The 12869-nt window shown below is 49.7% G+C and overlaps 1 protein-coding gene across 2 annotated transcripts in view; it reads right to left on the bottom strand.

Annotated features, from left to right (window-relative positions):
• The window catches only part of RFTN1 (raftlin, lipid raft linker 1), a 209530-nt gene that overhangs the window by 8587 nt on the left and 188074 nt on the right, over window positions 1-12869 (bottom strand). For both annotated transcript variants that reach the window (XM_047098825.1, XM_047098824.1), the window contains exons 8-9: window positions 5129-5232; window positions 2521-2602 (exon numbers count right to left, since the gene is read on the bottom strand). In XM_047098825.1, coding sequence (XP_046954781.1) covers window positions 2521-2602; window positions 5129-5232 — 186 coding nt within the window. The remainder of the gene's footprint in view (window positions 1-2520; window positions 2603-5128; window positions 5233-12869) is intronic.

Genomic DNA, 12869 nt, shown 5'->3' with positions numbered 1-12869 from the left:
AGAGCGAGAGCAAGCAGGGGGTGGGCAGAGAGAGAGGGAGAGAAAGAATCTCAAGCAGGCTCTGTGCTATCAATGTGGGGCCTGATGCAGAGGCTTGAGCTCAGGACTGTGAGAGCGTGACCTGAGCCAAAATCAAGAGTCAGACACTCAAGTGACTGAGCCACCCAGGTGCCCTGCAATATTCTTTCTTAAGGATCACTTTGGCTCCTGATGGAGAATATAGTTGAAGGGGAGACCTGTTACCAGAGGATTAGAGTTGTTGAGGCTTGTGATGGCGGAGAGAAGGGGAGGGATTCAAGTTTCTGTCTTGAGGATGGAGTGACCACGGCAACAAGGAGATGAGGAGTCAAGGATGAGCCCTGGGTGGGTGGGTGCCTCTGGACAGTGGAGGTGCCCTTGTTCTAGACAGGGGGAGGGGGATAGCCAGATCACAAGTCGCTCTGAGATGCTGAGTAGTGACGGGGCACGTGGAGCTGGGTTTTGGGCAGAAGCGAGTCCGGAAAATGCAGGTGTAGGAGTCATAACCTCGGAGGTGGGGAGTCAGATTTTTCACTCTGGGGATGAGTGAGATTTTCTAAGGAAGAGATTAGGGAGTGAGAGAGAAATGGGGCTGGGTTTGAACCACCTAGTGGAAAACCAGGATGGTGTGGGGTCAGCGCCAAGAAAAAAGGTGCTTCAAGAGGCAGAGGGCAGCCAACAGCATCAGTCCTGCGAGGGCTCGATGGAGTTACTGCCATGAACGTGGGGGCACCCAGACCTCAGTGGGAGTAGGATGCCGACCTGAGTCAGCCGCGGGAAGACTGGCCAGGACTATGAAAGGGGGACAAGCCATCAGGCTGTAAAGTCCCCTCTCTGGGGCTCTCTGCCCGTGAGGCGACCTCTCCAGGTCACACAGAAAATAAGCGCTGGGCGTGAGCCAACCCTATGAATGGGCAGGGGATAAATAAGTCCTTCAAAAGAGAAAGCAGCCGCCCAGATGATTGCGGCTGATTGGGGCGCAAGTTTCTCCTGATCACGAACTAGAGGACTCCATCCTCAGGACTTTCCTGACGGAAGCTGCTCCGCTTGCTACAGCAGCTTTAAAACTCTACCTCTAAAATCTCCTGCTTGTCGCCCTCTGTGAGCCCCACAGCCTTTGTACCAAAATCAAACCACACGTCTCTCCTCTGGGATCCAGAAAATGCAGCACCACCTCCCTCTCTTAAGGGCAGAGCTGGAGTGTTTTGGTGTTTGATGGAGGCCTCGCCTGTGCTTTTGTTGGATGTCACTGTGAATGCACGCGGTCCCCAGGAGCCTGGGGCAAAGCTGCAGCTGACAGTGGTCCCGGGAAGATCCATCTTCCAGCCGGCGGCTGACTGCTCCTGGTGGTTAATGGTGGCTTCAGCGGTTGCCTTCTGGTCCTCGGCTGCCATCACCTGTCACATTAGCATCTTGGAGCGGAGACAGAGACCTTCCTCTGCATTCTACACCATCTGGCTTCAGGTCGCCGTTTCCTTGGCGTTCCTCCCAGGACCCTCCCTCCCGCCCCCCCGGGTTTGCTGGCTGGTGAGGGGCTGCTACAATCTGTCCGTTGCTTGTTGCTCCTGTCCAGGCTCCGTGTCCAAAGGACGTGAGGAACTAACAGGGGAGCACGTGACGGTGCCAAGCGTGAGGAGCGGGGCGGGTCCACCAGGCTCTGCCAGGCAGCGCTGCCTTGGCCAGCAAAGGTGGCTCAAGCTGGCTTCGGGTGACACCTGACTTGGGCTTTGACACACTGACTCGCTCATCTCTTCCTGAGTAAATGGTGAAACGCCCACGGGAGAATCACCCACCAGCTGGGGCTGGGAAGCATCAGAAGTGTCTGACACAGGGGAAAGACTTGGGTTTGACTTCTGGAAACATGGGAGAATTTCTGAGAGCAGCCACAGGCTCTCAGCATGGCTGTTTCCAGGCCGGTTCACGCGACATCCAGTGAGGGAGAAAGGCCCCTGGCCATCCCCTGGACAGCCTAGCCCGAGGGTCCACTGCCACAGACTGCGGCTGGTCTCTGTCCACACCAGCCGCTGCCACTAAGAGGCCCTCGGGTCGGGGCACGCCAAGAAGGAGCCCTGGCAGGGTCCCTCCGCCAAAATCACCAAACTTCTGATGTCCTGACGGATCCAACGGGCTGCGACCAGAGCTTGTAATGAGATGAAGATTCAGAGAAGCTGGGCATGAACTCAAGCCATCCTGCCCCCTGGTCAGATGACAGCTGACTTCATGCCCCTATTTTTAGTTTACTGGGAATATCTGGCCTACATGAGTGTCCAGCAGAACTGTTCCACCCCACTCTCCAGCCCGACCGCAGGACAAGACCCTCCAGTGTCCCCATCTGTCCGGCTTTGGCAGCCTTGGGTGTGATTCAGTTTGCCGCAGGGCTCAGGCGTTCCTCTGAGAGCCCCTGGAAGTTGGAGCTGACTGCCTGCTCAACTGCTATAGAAAATTCACTTGAGGATGGAGCCCTGCTAAGGAAAACTGGGGAAGGCAATCAAAGTCACTTACCTTTGATTCCTTCTTCTTGATTTTCTGAGGTAGACACGGTCTCTGAAGAAAGACAATCTGCTTGGTGGATACATTCCCCTCCCTGTAACACATGCAGAGTGGAGAATGAGTTGTTATACCTGGTGGCGGTGGGGGGGGGACCCCAAGCCTCACAGATGTTTCTGTCCCTAACTTTGTCAAGGCTGACCACCTACAGAAAGGAAAGCTGCCACCAGACAGTGAGAGGTCAGGAACCAAGCAGCAGCCCCCTCCCAGGCCATCCCCGTCTTGCTTCCAGAGGGTTATGCTGGAGGCTCAACAAAAGCTTTGTGGGTGTCCCTGCCATACCAGCTTTGTTGCTGGAAACTCTCCTTCCTTCCCTCGATGTGGAATAACAGCTGGCATCTTGGCCAAATGATGATAAACTGGCGTCTTTAGTGAATCTCAAGAGGTGGGAAGCCTCTTCCAAATCTGTCTTTGGTAATGAGCCATGGAGAGGTCAGATTGGCCCGGGATGGGTGGTGAGCTCTGCCCGCCGGCCAGCCTTTACCGAACAGCAGGCACAGAGCCTGGCTGAGCAGAGGGGAGGGCCGTGCGCCCGATTCACCCTCGCTGGCAGCCCTCGCCAAGGCAGCCCGGCTCCTGCAGGCGCAGGTGAGGGGCGCTCAGGAGGGCCGCTCTTGTTTAAGGCACAGTGAGCACGCGTTCCTCTCTGACCCCACAGAGCTGCCTTCAAAGATGGCAGACGTGTTTGTGAAGGTCACTGTTCTCAGCCCTGCCTCTATCTTCTGATCACTTTCTTAAATCTCTCTTTGCAAGTGTCTTCTCTGCTGAGGCAAGCATCACTGCGTGGAATGTCAGAGGGGAAGGTGGGAGGAAATGAACGTATTTTGTGCTGGGGCTGGGCTGGGTGGTTTCACACACCATGGCTCATTTAAGCCTCACCACAGAGCTCCAAGGAGTGGGAGCCCACCGCCTTCACAGTCAGGACACAGAAGCTCATTTAAGGAGCGGGCTTGGGATCACACAGCGAGGCTTCAAGCTCAAACCTGCCTGGTTCCATGTGCCCCCCACTCCACCGAGAGGTGGCATGTAGGGCACAGGGAAGTAGAGGACTGGGGGGGGGGCGGTGACTGAGCAGGTGTGAGATCTGAGATGGAGACAGAGACACCTGTCAGCACCCTCTGGGTTTAGAGAGCTGGGGCTTCGCGCGCAAGTCCATTCTCATCACGACTCTTGTCCTCTGGAATGGGTGGTGGGGTAGGCATTCTTCCCTCCTACAGACAAGGAAACTGATTCAGAGCAGCTCTGGGACTTGACCAAGACGGACAGTTACCAAGTGGCAGGCTCAGGACTCGGGTTCAAGTTTTCAGGCCACAAATGCAGGGTTCTTTCCACCCCTCTGCATCACCCCATACCCACAGGAGTCTTGGCCATGAGGCAGCATGGAGGCTCCCAATGGCCCAGGGCCCAAAGGTGCTGCAGACTAGCCCCCCGCAGCGTGCAGTGCCCCACTGTAGCCCAGTGTCAGGAGGGAGACATGATGAGAGCCCAGATGCGTTCAGGGAGGGACCCTGGAAGGCACTGATCATCACCATCATTCTCACCCTCAGTCTAGGCTCTGCAGCTGCACCGCCCTGCTGTCCCCCCAGATCGCCAGCCTTGCCTCACGCTGGCCATCACCCTGTGAACACGTAGCAGGACTCGGGGAAGGTGGGACACTGAGGGTCACGGGAGGGGGCATCCCTACAGGTCAGCAAAGGGGCTGCCTGGCCTAGGAGAAGTGCCTGACTATGCAGACTGAGGTGCTAGTCCCCGGTTCTGCCACTTACTGTCTGTGTGACCTCAGGTATGTGACAGAGCCTCTCTGAGCCTCAGTTTCTTCATCTGCAAAATGGGAATCCTATCTATGCTTATAATCCCACAGGATAGTTAGGAGGATTAGTTTAGATACACCCAAAATACAGATGGAGGGCCTTTCAGGGTTAGTAACACCAGGACCAGCCCGTGAGCTGAGGGGACGGTGGGCTGAGCTCAGGTGGACAAGTGTCCCTAAATGTGAAACTGTAAGAAGTGCCTCAAGCAAAGGGCAAGACTGCAGGTCTTTACCTCCTCTTTGTGGGACTACTGACCAGGGCCCAGGGCTGTGATCTTGGCTGAGTCCCTTCAACCTCCCTGGCCACGATGCCTCGCTGTAAAATGGGTTTAATAAAAGGATTCCACCTTCTAGGGGTTTTCTGAGGACTAAATGAAATTTTACGCGCAAGGCACCTATCCAGGCCAGCACAGGGCACACAGTAGGGGCTCAATTTCTTTTGCACCTCAAAGCCCTGGGGCCCCTCAACCCGGGGGCTCATCTTTGACATGCCTGGCAGTAATGATTCACTGGCCAAGGCTCCCCATGTGGGAAGAGGGGTGCCGGGGAGCGCTCTGTGGGGGTGGTGGTTGAGAATCTGAAATCCTGGTTCTGTCACTTCCTAGCCAGAGAATTGGAGTGACCCCACTAGCCTCACAGACTTGTCACAGGATTAGATAAATTATGTGCATGAAGCACTTACTGGGAGCAGTGTGCAGCACAGAGGAAGTGTTGAATAATGATAAGAAGAACAACGATGACTATTATTGTTACCTGGTTGTCTTGACAACGGGAGTAGGTAGCACACAGGTGAGCTGCCAGCCATAGGCCGCCAGGGAGTTCAGCAGGGGCACGTAGTCTGTCTGCACCTCGACACCCTGGGGGAGAGAGGCCACTGTGAGGGCTGCGACCGCACCATGTCAACACCGGAGTGACTGAGGGGGTGCTGTTCAGTAAAGAGGCGGGGGGCGTCCTGCAGCCTGGAGGCCCGGCTCCAACGACGCTTAAAGATTTCAGAGCCAAAGTGCCAACATGGGATTTCTTGCTGGGCCCCAACTCAGTCTGTGCAGTCGGCAAGGAATTGGAGCCAAAGGATTAATGCATTCATTTGGGTTTATTCTTGTCTGGACAACTAGCCTCCTGTGAGTTTCACTGGAGAAGTGCAATCACCTTGCCTCAAAGCCATATTCATGACACCACACACTGGTGATTTCGGAGTGTGTCGTGGGGCATTAGACAGCATTTCATAAGTGATCATGTCGTTAGCATCATCCAGTCATGGCAGCAACAACACACACACACACACACACACACACACACACGTGTGCTCACGCACACACCTGCACAGAGGGAGCTTCACCTGTTATACATCCTTCCATAAAGGGATAAATGAGTTCTGCCCGTGTTTTCCGCGTGTGTCTGAGGGGGCTAACTTGCCTTTCAATTTAAAAACTCAGTCCTGCCACCACAGACCGGGGGGGGGGGCCCTAACTAGAGGCCACTGCCCTGGGTTCCTCGTGCTCTCTCAAGGCAGCAGGCCTGATGCCTTACTCCTGGCTCCCCACTGACACTGGAAGGTCAGCCCCCACCCTGCCCTGTGCGTACAATGGATTCCCCATCCCTGTTAGGCTGGCTTCTTGTAGTTGGCCTCAGAACATCTCAAACCTGTGTCCAGACTCTTTCCAACCGAGGCAGCCGTGTGGATGCATCCAGCTAGTATTTCAGAGTGGTGGGTACAGAGGTGAATGAAGGCACGGTCCCGCTGCTAGAGGTCACAGTTCACAGAGGCAACAGCACCCACATGCAAGTAATGGAAATACAGAATGGCCTACTGGCAGGGCCACGAGGCTTCGAAGGTCAGCAGAGCGGAAGGATACCAGCCATGGTCAAGGTGGGCTTCCTGGGGCCCAAGGGCCGGGCAGAGAGTTGACAGACAGAGTGGGGGAAGGGGCACCCTGGGGGAGAAAACTCCAGCATATACTACAGAAGGCCACACCGGGCCTAGAGCACCGAGGAAGGTGGGCTTCACTTGGGGGAGGCACTGCTCAGAAGGGAACCATTGGTGGGAGTGGCTGTCCCGCTGGAGGCCTTTTGGAAATAGAACCACTCATCTGGCTGCTCTGGGCTAGGGGGCTGGAAGACAGATGAGCCCTACCTCTTCAAATGGCTTTTAATTTTTTTTTAATGTTGATTTATTTTTGAGAGAGAGAGAGCGTGCGTGAGCGTGCAGGTGCAAGTGGGGGAGGGGCAGAGAGAGAGGGAGACGCAGAATCCCAAGCAGGATCCAGGCTCCGAGCTGTCACAAACCGCAAGATCATGACCTGAACCGAAGTTGGGGTTCGCTTAACCGACTGAGACACTCAGGCGCCCCTCAGATGTCTTTTAAAACTCCTGTCACTGGGCACCCATCCCACCATGGCAACCAAGCCACCTGAACTCCTGGCAACGAATTTATCCTTTGGGAGCCTGTTTCCTCAACTGTAAAAAAATAAGTCTTGGCCTCTGACAGTGGTTCTCAAAGTGTGGTCTCTGAGTCAGAGACACTGGGATCACCTGGGAACTTGTTAGGAATTCAGAGTCTTGCAAACTGCCCCCTCCCCGGAGACCCACCAGATCAGAAACCTGGGGGTGAGCCCTGGAATCTGTTTGAAGGAACCTTCTCAGTAGTTCTGATGTGGCAAGTCAGAGAGGTACTGCCCAGAGAATCAATTAGTTCTCTTCTGATGACAGTGAAGAGACTGCAATTCTATGGCTGAATTCCATCAGTTGTTACCTCCTAGCTAACGTTCCCCATCCTTCTCCTCTTGAGAAGGGAAAGTAGAGGGTTCTGAAAGGACCAGATCTGTAAAGGATTTGGGGCGAGGAAGGGGAGAAGCAGGGGAGAAGGGGAGTGGAAGGATGGGAGGCTAAGGAAGGGGAAGAAAGGAAGGGCTTTAATAAAGGAGGGGGAGCAGGAAGGGAAGGATGGAAGGGAGGAAAGGAGAGAGGAGCACAGGTATAATCACTTGACGGGGGGAGGCGGTCAGGAGAGAACCCCGTTCTGACCCCTTCTCTGAAGCCCCCACCCAGCCAAGGGACAGCAGATGACCCAGTGACACCCCTTTCCGCCCAGCCCCCTGGGCACAGCTAGCTAGCTGCATCCCTCCTGCCAGGCATGGCCCTCACCACCTGCTGTGGCTGCTTTATCCTGACAACCCTGCCCCCATCTCTGCATTCCCGATTTCGAGAGGGGAGGGAAAAAGTGTTAAATCCACACTCTCGAGCTTTGCGAGGTTATGATTACTTGGGCCTATCAAGAATAACCTTCCCACTTTATCAAGCACTGTGACAAACCCGCCACAATCAGACAGTAGCCATGGCAACCAGGACAAGCTTTGGCGCCTCACAAAGCCCTGAGTGGCAGAATGGAGTCCTTTTATTAGTGACTGTGCCCTGGCCGGCCGGGTTCTCTCCGGCGGGCACCCAGCACAGCAAGACAATGGACAAACCCCTGCTGAAGCCTGCCTGACCTGCTCAGACAGGCCTCACACGGCGGCCTCTATTTTGCTCTGTTTTATTTCATTCTGTCACTATCTTAAAGAGAAAGACAGCAGGATTTCTCCCCAACAGTTTTTCCCCTCAGGGTAGGGGATGTCAGCAAGAGGGTGCAGAAGCAGAAAGACTGAAAGGAAAAGAGGAAACACAACAAAACATAACCCTGCTTGACAGAGCTGACGGTTCAATCTCAAGTGTTAATATCTGGCCGTCACGTGGTGAGTTGAAAAGTAAAATACAAATGGTAGGGGGTGAGGTGTCCCACTCTGCCAGACTCTCCCACTCTATTGGGGATGGTCTTGATTTAATTAATGTTAAATGTGATTTTCTGTAAGCATCTATCAAAGCCTGTTTGCATATTATCAATACTGCACGAAGACGGCATTTCTAGAATATGACACGAGCCCCATGCAGTCAGTGCAAGAGGCTTTCAAGTCCATTAGCTCAGGAAGGTGGTAGAAAACCTATCCGAATGGAGGCTCCCTTTGATCTGCTTTTCTGTGACACTCCAGTGAGGACAGAAAAGCACAAACAGCACTCCAAAGACAGCCTGCTTATCAAATGGAAAGGCATTTCTTTCTGGAAGTCGGAGCACAAATTTTAATTAACTCTCCACTCTCCTGTGTGGATCCGTAATCTCCGATCACACCTGGAGTGCTAAAAAAAAAAAATGGAGCATGTCCTGTGGTTTTTCAACGTGTATAAAAGGAATTCATTTGTATTTATGGCTCTTTTTTCCTTTGTTCCCTATAATTTCTCCAGTGGTCGCCAATCAACTAAGGAAACAGACATTGAACACAACCTTCCCTTACCCTCCAAAACTCGTGACAACAGAATGCCGAGTTTACTAAGAAATGCCTCTGTCTTTTAATCATTTTTAAAGACCTTTTGTGCAGGCAAGTAATCAGGAGGTAACACACTGGTCCAGTGAGAAAGTTTGTATCCTGAATGTCAGCCTGCTCTTCTCTTTTCTCCCGTTTCAATCTGTGGAAGCAATCTGGGAGAAACGCAGTTGCAAAGAAAAGGCTTGGCCCCTTCTACATGACTGAAAATGAAGAGCGGAATTTAATTTCCCATAACTGAAAAGTGTGCAGGGCCAGCTCTAGGATGCTGTCTGTACCCGAAAACAGTGACTAAGGAATGCTTGCCTTTGTTCCCCAAAGCCTTTGGGCTGGGACCTCACCTTTCATGGAGAGGGCACGTGAAGGCACAGCCCTGCAAAAACACGTGTGTGTCTTTCGTAAAATTGCTGCCAAAACACTGATGCCCAACACTTATTGGCATGGTACGTTTATGCTACTGTTATCAGTTTTAGATATCTTTTGATTTCCTACCATGGGAAATAAAGGCTTAGCATTCCCATACACTTCTCTTACTTCCTGTTAGTGCCCCAAATGGTCATAGTGTAATTTTAATCAAATCAAAAGTCAGTGTTTGTGTTATTACAACTTGGCAAATATTGCTCAATGCCGGGTCAGGTAATGCACTGTGACTATGCCTTCTTTTTCACTCGAGCCTTCATTCTTCCTGGAGTTAATCATGTCCTCACTTTTTTTCTTCATGTGTCTGGTTGTACATGAACCCATCACAAATTTATTCCATATGCTCAACACCTCTATTTTATGCTCATCAACAAATAGCCCATGTGCCTAACTAAATACATTAGTTCTATTTTTTTCTCCATCAGAGACATCACTTCTGGAGCTTTCTGAACCTTTGCTCTAATCCTGGTCTGGCTGCTTTCCATGCTGGGTTCTTCTCCTACTGCTATCTAAGGCTCCTTCTTGGTTTCCTTCACATTTTGCTGGAGTTCATCCTCCAGTGGCTAGGAAACAATGTCCTGGAAGTCATTTGAATCCATGAGTTCATAAACATGTCTTTGTCATCACCCTTAACTAACAGTTCAAATACAGAAGTCTGGGTTGAAATCTATTTTTCTGTTCCGATTTTTCAAGGACTGCTCTACTAGCTTCTAGAGATCAGCCCTGCTATTGCGAAATCTCTTTTGATTGCTAATACTTCGTAACCTGTTGTGCTTTGTAAGATTTTAGGATATTTTTCCCCGTGAAGTTTCAGCTTTTCACAATGTGCCTCAGTGTGCGTTGTTTATACACAAAGGGCTGTATACACTTGATGGCCTTGCCATCTGAGGATTCTTGTCCTTCAGTTCTGAAAAGTGTTCTTTTATTTCCCCTTGATAATTTTCCCTTTCTCCATTTTCTCCCTTCTTTTTGGATCTTCTAGAAGTCAAAATGGAGGATTGATATTTTCATTTTATTATCCCTCCCCATCTTCTTACTCTTTTTATTTTACCTCCTGAAAGATTTCCTTTACTTTATTTTTCAGCCTTTTTATTACCTTTTTAAATTTCCTGCAGCCCTACTTTTAAGACCCCAAAGCTGCCGAGACGGGAGCTAGGGACCTTACTACCACATGTAAGGACTTTAAACCAATGCCCCAAATTGTCAGCTCTGCAGTTCACTCTGCACCATTCCATGGTCATTTATGCTTTGGAAACCAGAGCCTTTCTCGTGTTCTGCAAGAGAAAATGGCTCCTTGTACATTCAGGTTGTAGTTTCCTGTGCTTTGTTAAACAAATCAGCATCCCTCTACCCACCTTCTATTTTCTAAAAATGTGTTGAAATCATTCCTCTTCTACTTCTCTTCTTCCAATCTTTTTGTTCTTATGGATATCTCTATCTATCTATCTATCTATCTATCTATCTATCTATCTATCTATCTATCATCTATCATCTACAGTCAGTTTTCATTATCCATGGCAGCTTGTTCTGTAATGCTGCCACAAGAATTACTGAATACTCTGAACCAATGCTCTGGGGGAAATACAGAGTTGGGTTCCTGTGAGATACTGATGACAATATCTCATCACCTGATCAGTGCAGAACCTTGTGTTATGTGTATTTCTGTTTAAAGACACCTTGTTTACCATATCTTGTTTATTACCTTTGAACTCATGGACAACAGTGCTAGAACTCAAGCCTGAACAAAACTTACCTAACACATGTATTTGCTCTGTAAGCCACATCATAGCCTTCTTGTGCCTAGGAACACCAGATAGCACTTCAGCATTAGGCTTGGGGCCACTTTAAACGGCAAAAGTACCAACAAAAAGCACAAAAATGTGAAAAATGTGGCATTAAGCAGACGCCAAAAAGGACACTTGTTTTATAGTAAGAGAGCTGAAACAAGAAGGCAGAGATCACCTTAGCTGGGAACATGAATTTTGGCAACGCAAGTTTTTTGGCACTCTATATGCCTGCAAATGATAGTGAAAGCACCAGGAGTATTGATTTGGGGATTATAAATAAATTTAAGCAAGTAGGATCTGCAAATATAGAGTCCATGAATAATGAGGATTGACTCTATCATCTGTCTACCTACCTATCTACCTATCATTGATCATTTCTTTTGTGTCATTTCACTGGGATTTTTCAGAAGAAAGCAAAATTGGTGCCTGTATCCAACTCCTCACATTTAACACAATTTTATTATTTTAATTTTAATGGCCCTACTGGAAGTCTTTCTAGCTAGCTTAGAATCTGGAAGCCATAAAGTAAAAATAATAAATTTGGTGACATAAAAACTCTTCTGCATGGCAAAAGACAAACTAGGTAAAGTCAAAAGACAAAAGACAAGATGGGAAAACATTTGTAGCTCCTATTACAGACAAAAAAGAAAGAGTCCCTTAAATGTGACAAGAAAAAAAAAATCCAGTAATCCAAGCTTTAAAATGCATACAGATAGGAAGAGAGTCACAGAAAAGGAAATTCACATGGCCATTAAGCACACAAAAAACCCACCAAATCTCACAATAAGAGAAATGCAAACTAAAACTACCAAGATAGATATTTTCACCTATCATATTGATAAAAACCCAGAAGTTTGACAACCACTTCGTTGACAAGACTGTGGGGAAGGAGGCATTCTCATACATCGCTGGCAGGAAGGCAAATTGATTCAACCTCATGAAGAACAATTTGACAGTATCTCTCAAAACTGCAAATACGTTTACCCTTTGACACAACAATCTCACTTCTGGGAATCGATCCTATATGTATAAGACATGACAAATGTACAAAGTTATTCACTGGAGAACTGTCTGCAATAGCAAAACCCTGAAGATCACCCAAGTGTCCATCAATATTAGACTTGGTAAATTAAATTGTGTTTTATGCACATGATGGTTTGGGGGTCTGGGTACGGGCTGATCACGTGTTGAACTAAGGCACGCAGGACAAGGAGGACAATGAGAAGGAGTGAATTCCACTTTAGACATGCTGAGTTCAAGGGAGAGTGAAAGGTAGGTTCAGGAGGGAGCTAGATGCGATGGGGCCTGTGGTAGAAAAGAATATGCCTACTCAGTCCCCCAAATACGTCTACATCCTAACCTGTGGGGCCTGGGAATATGTCACCTTCCATGATAAAAGAGATTTGGCAGATCTGATGAAGTTAAGGATCTTGAGATGGGAAGATTATCCAGGTGGGTTCAATGTCATCAAAAGGGTCCTATGAAGAGAGAAGCAGGTGAGGGTAAGGGAAGGAGGTGGGGGGTTGGAAGCAGAGGCCAGAGTGACTGGCCTTGAGCAGGATGGATTCTCTAAGTTGAAAAGTCAAGGAACAGATTCCCTCCTACAGACTCCAGAAACCACGCAGCTCTCCCAACACCTCGATTGCAATCTCTTAAAACCCATTTTGGATTTCTGACCTCCAGAAGTGTAAGAGAATACATCTATGTTGTTTTAAGCCACTACAGCAGCCACAGGAAACTAATACATCGTTAAAGGCAGGGAGAGGTAGGATGAAAACAAAGAACAGGAAGGGACACAGCTAACGCTCGGACAGTTGCAAACTCAAGGAGCCTTGAGGTTGGCTGAGGACAAGCTCGCCTGGTGAGGAGGTGAGCAGAAAATAAATAAAACACAGACCAGATGGGGAGAAATCAGCTCTTGAGCACCCAGGG

The sequence above is a fragment of the Lynx rufus genome, unplaced genomic scaffold, assembly GCF_022079265.1.
Source record: "Lynx rufus isolate CCGP_SWC_20201006 ecotype Redwood Valley unplaced genomic scaffold, mLynRuf1.p SCAF_5, whole genome shotgun sequence".
In the NCBI taxonomy this organism is placed as follows: domain Eukaryota; kingdom Metazoa; phylum Chordata; class Mammalia; order Carnivora; family Felidae; genus Lynx; species Lynx rufus.
This window is presented reverse-complemented; position numbering and strand designations above follow the sequence as displayed.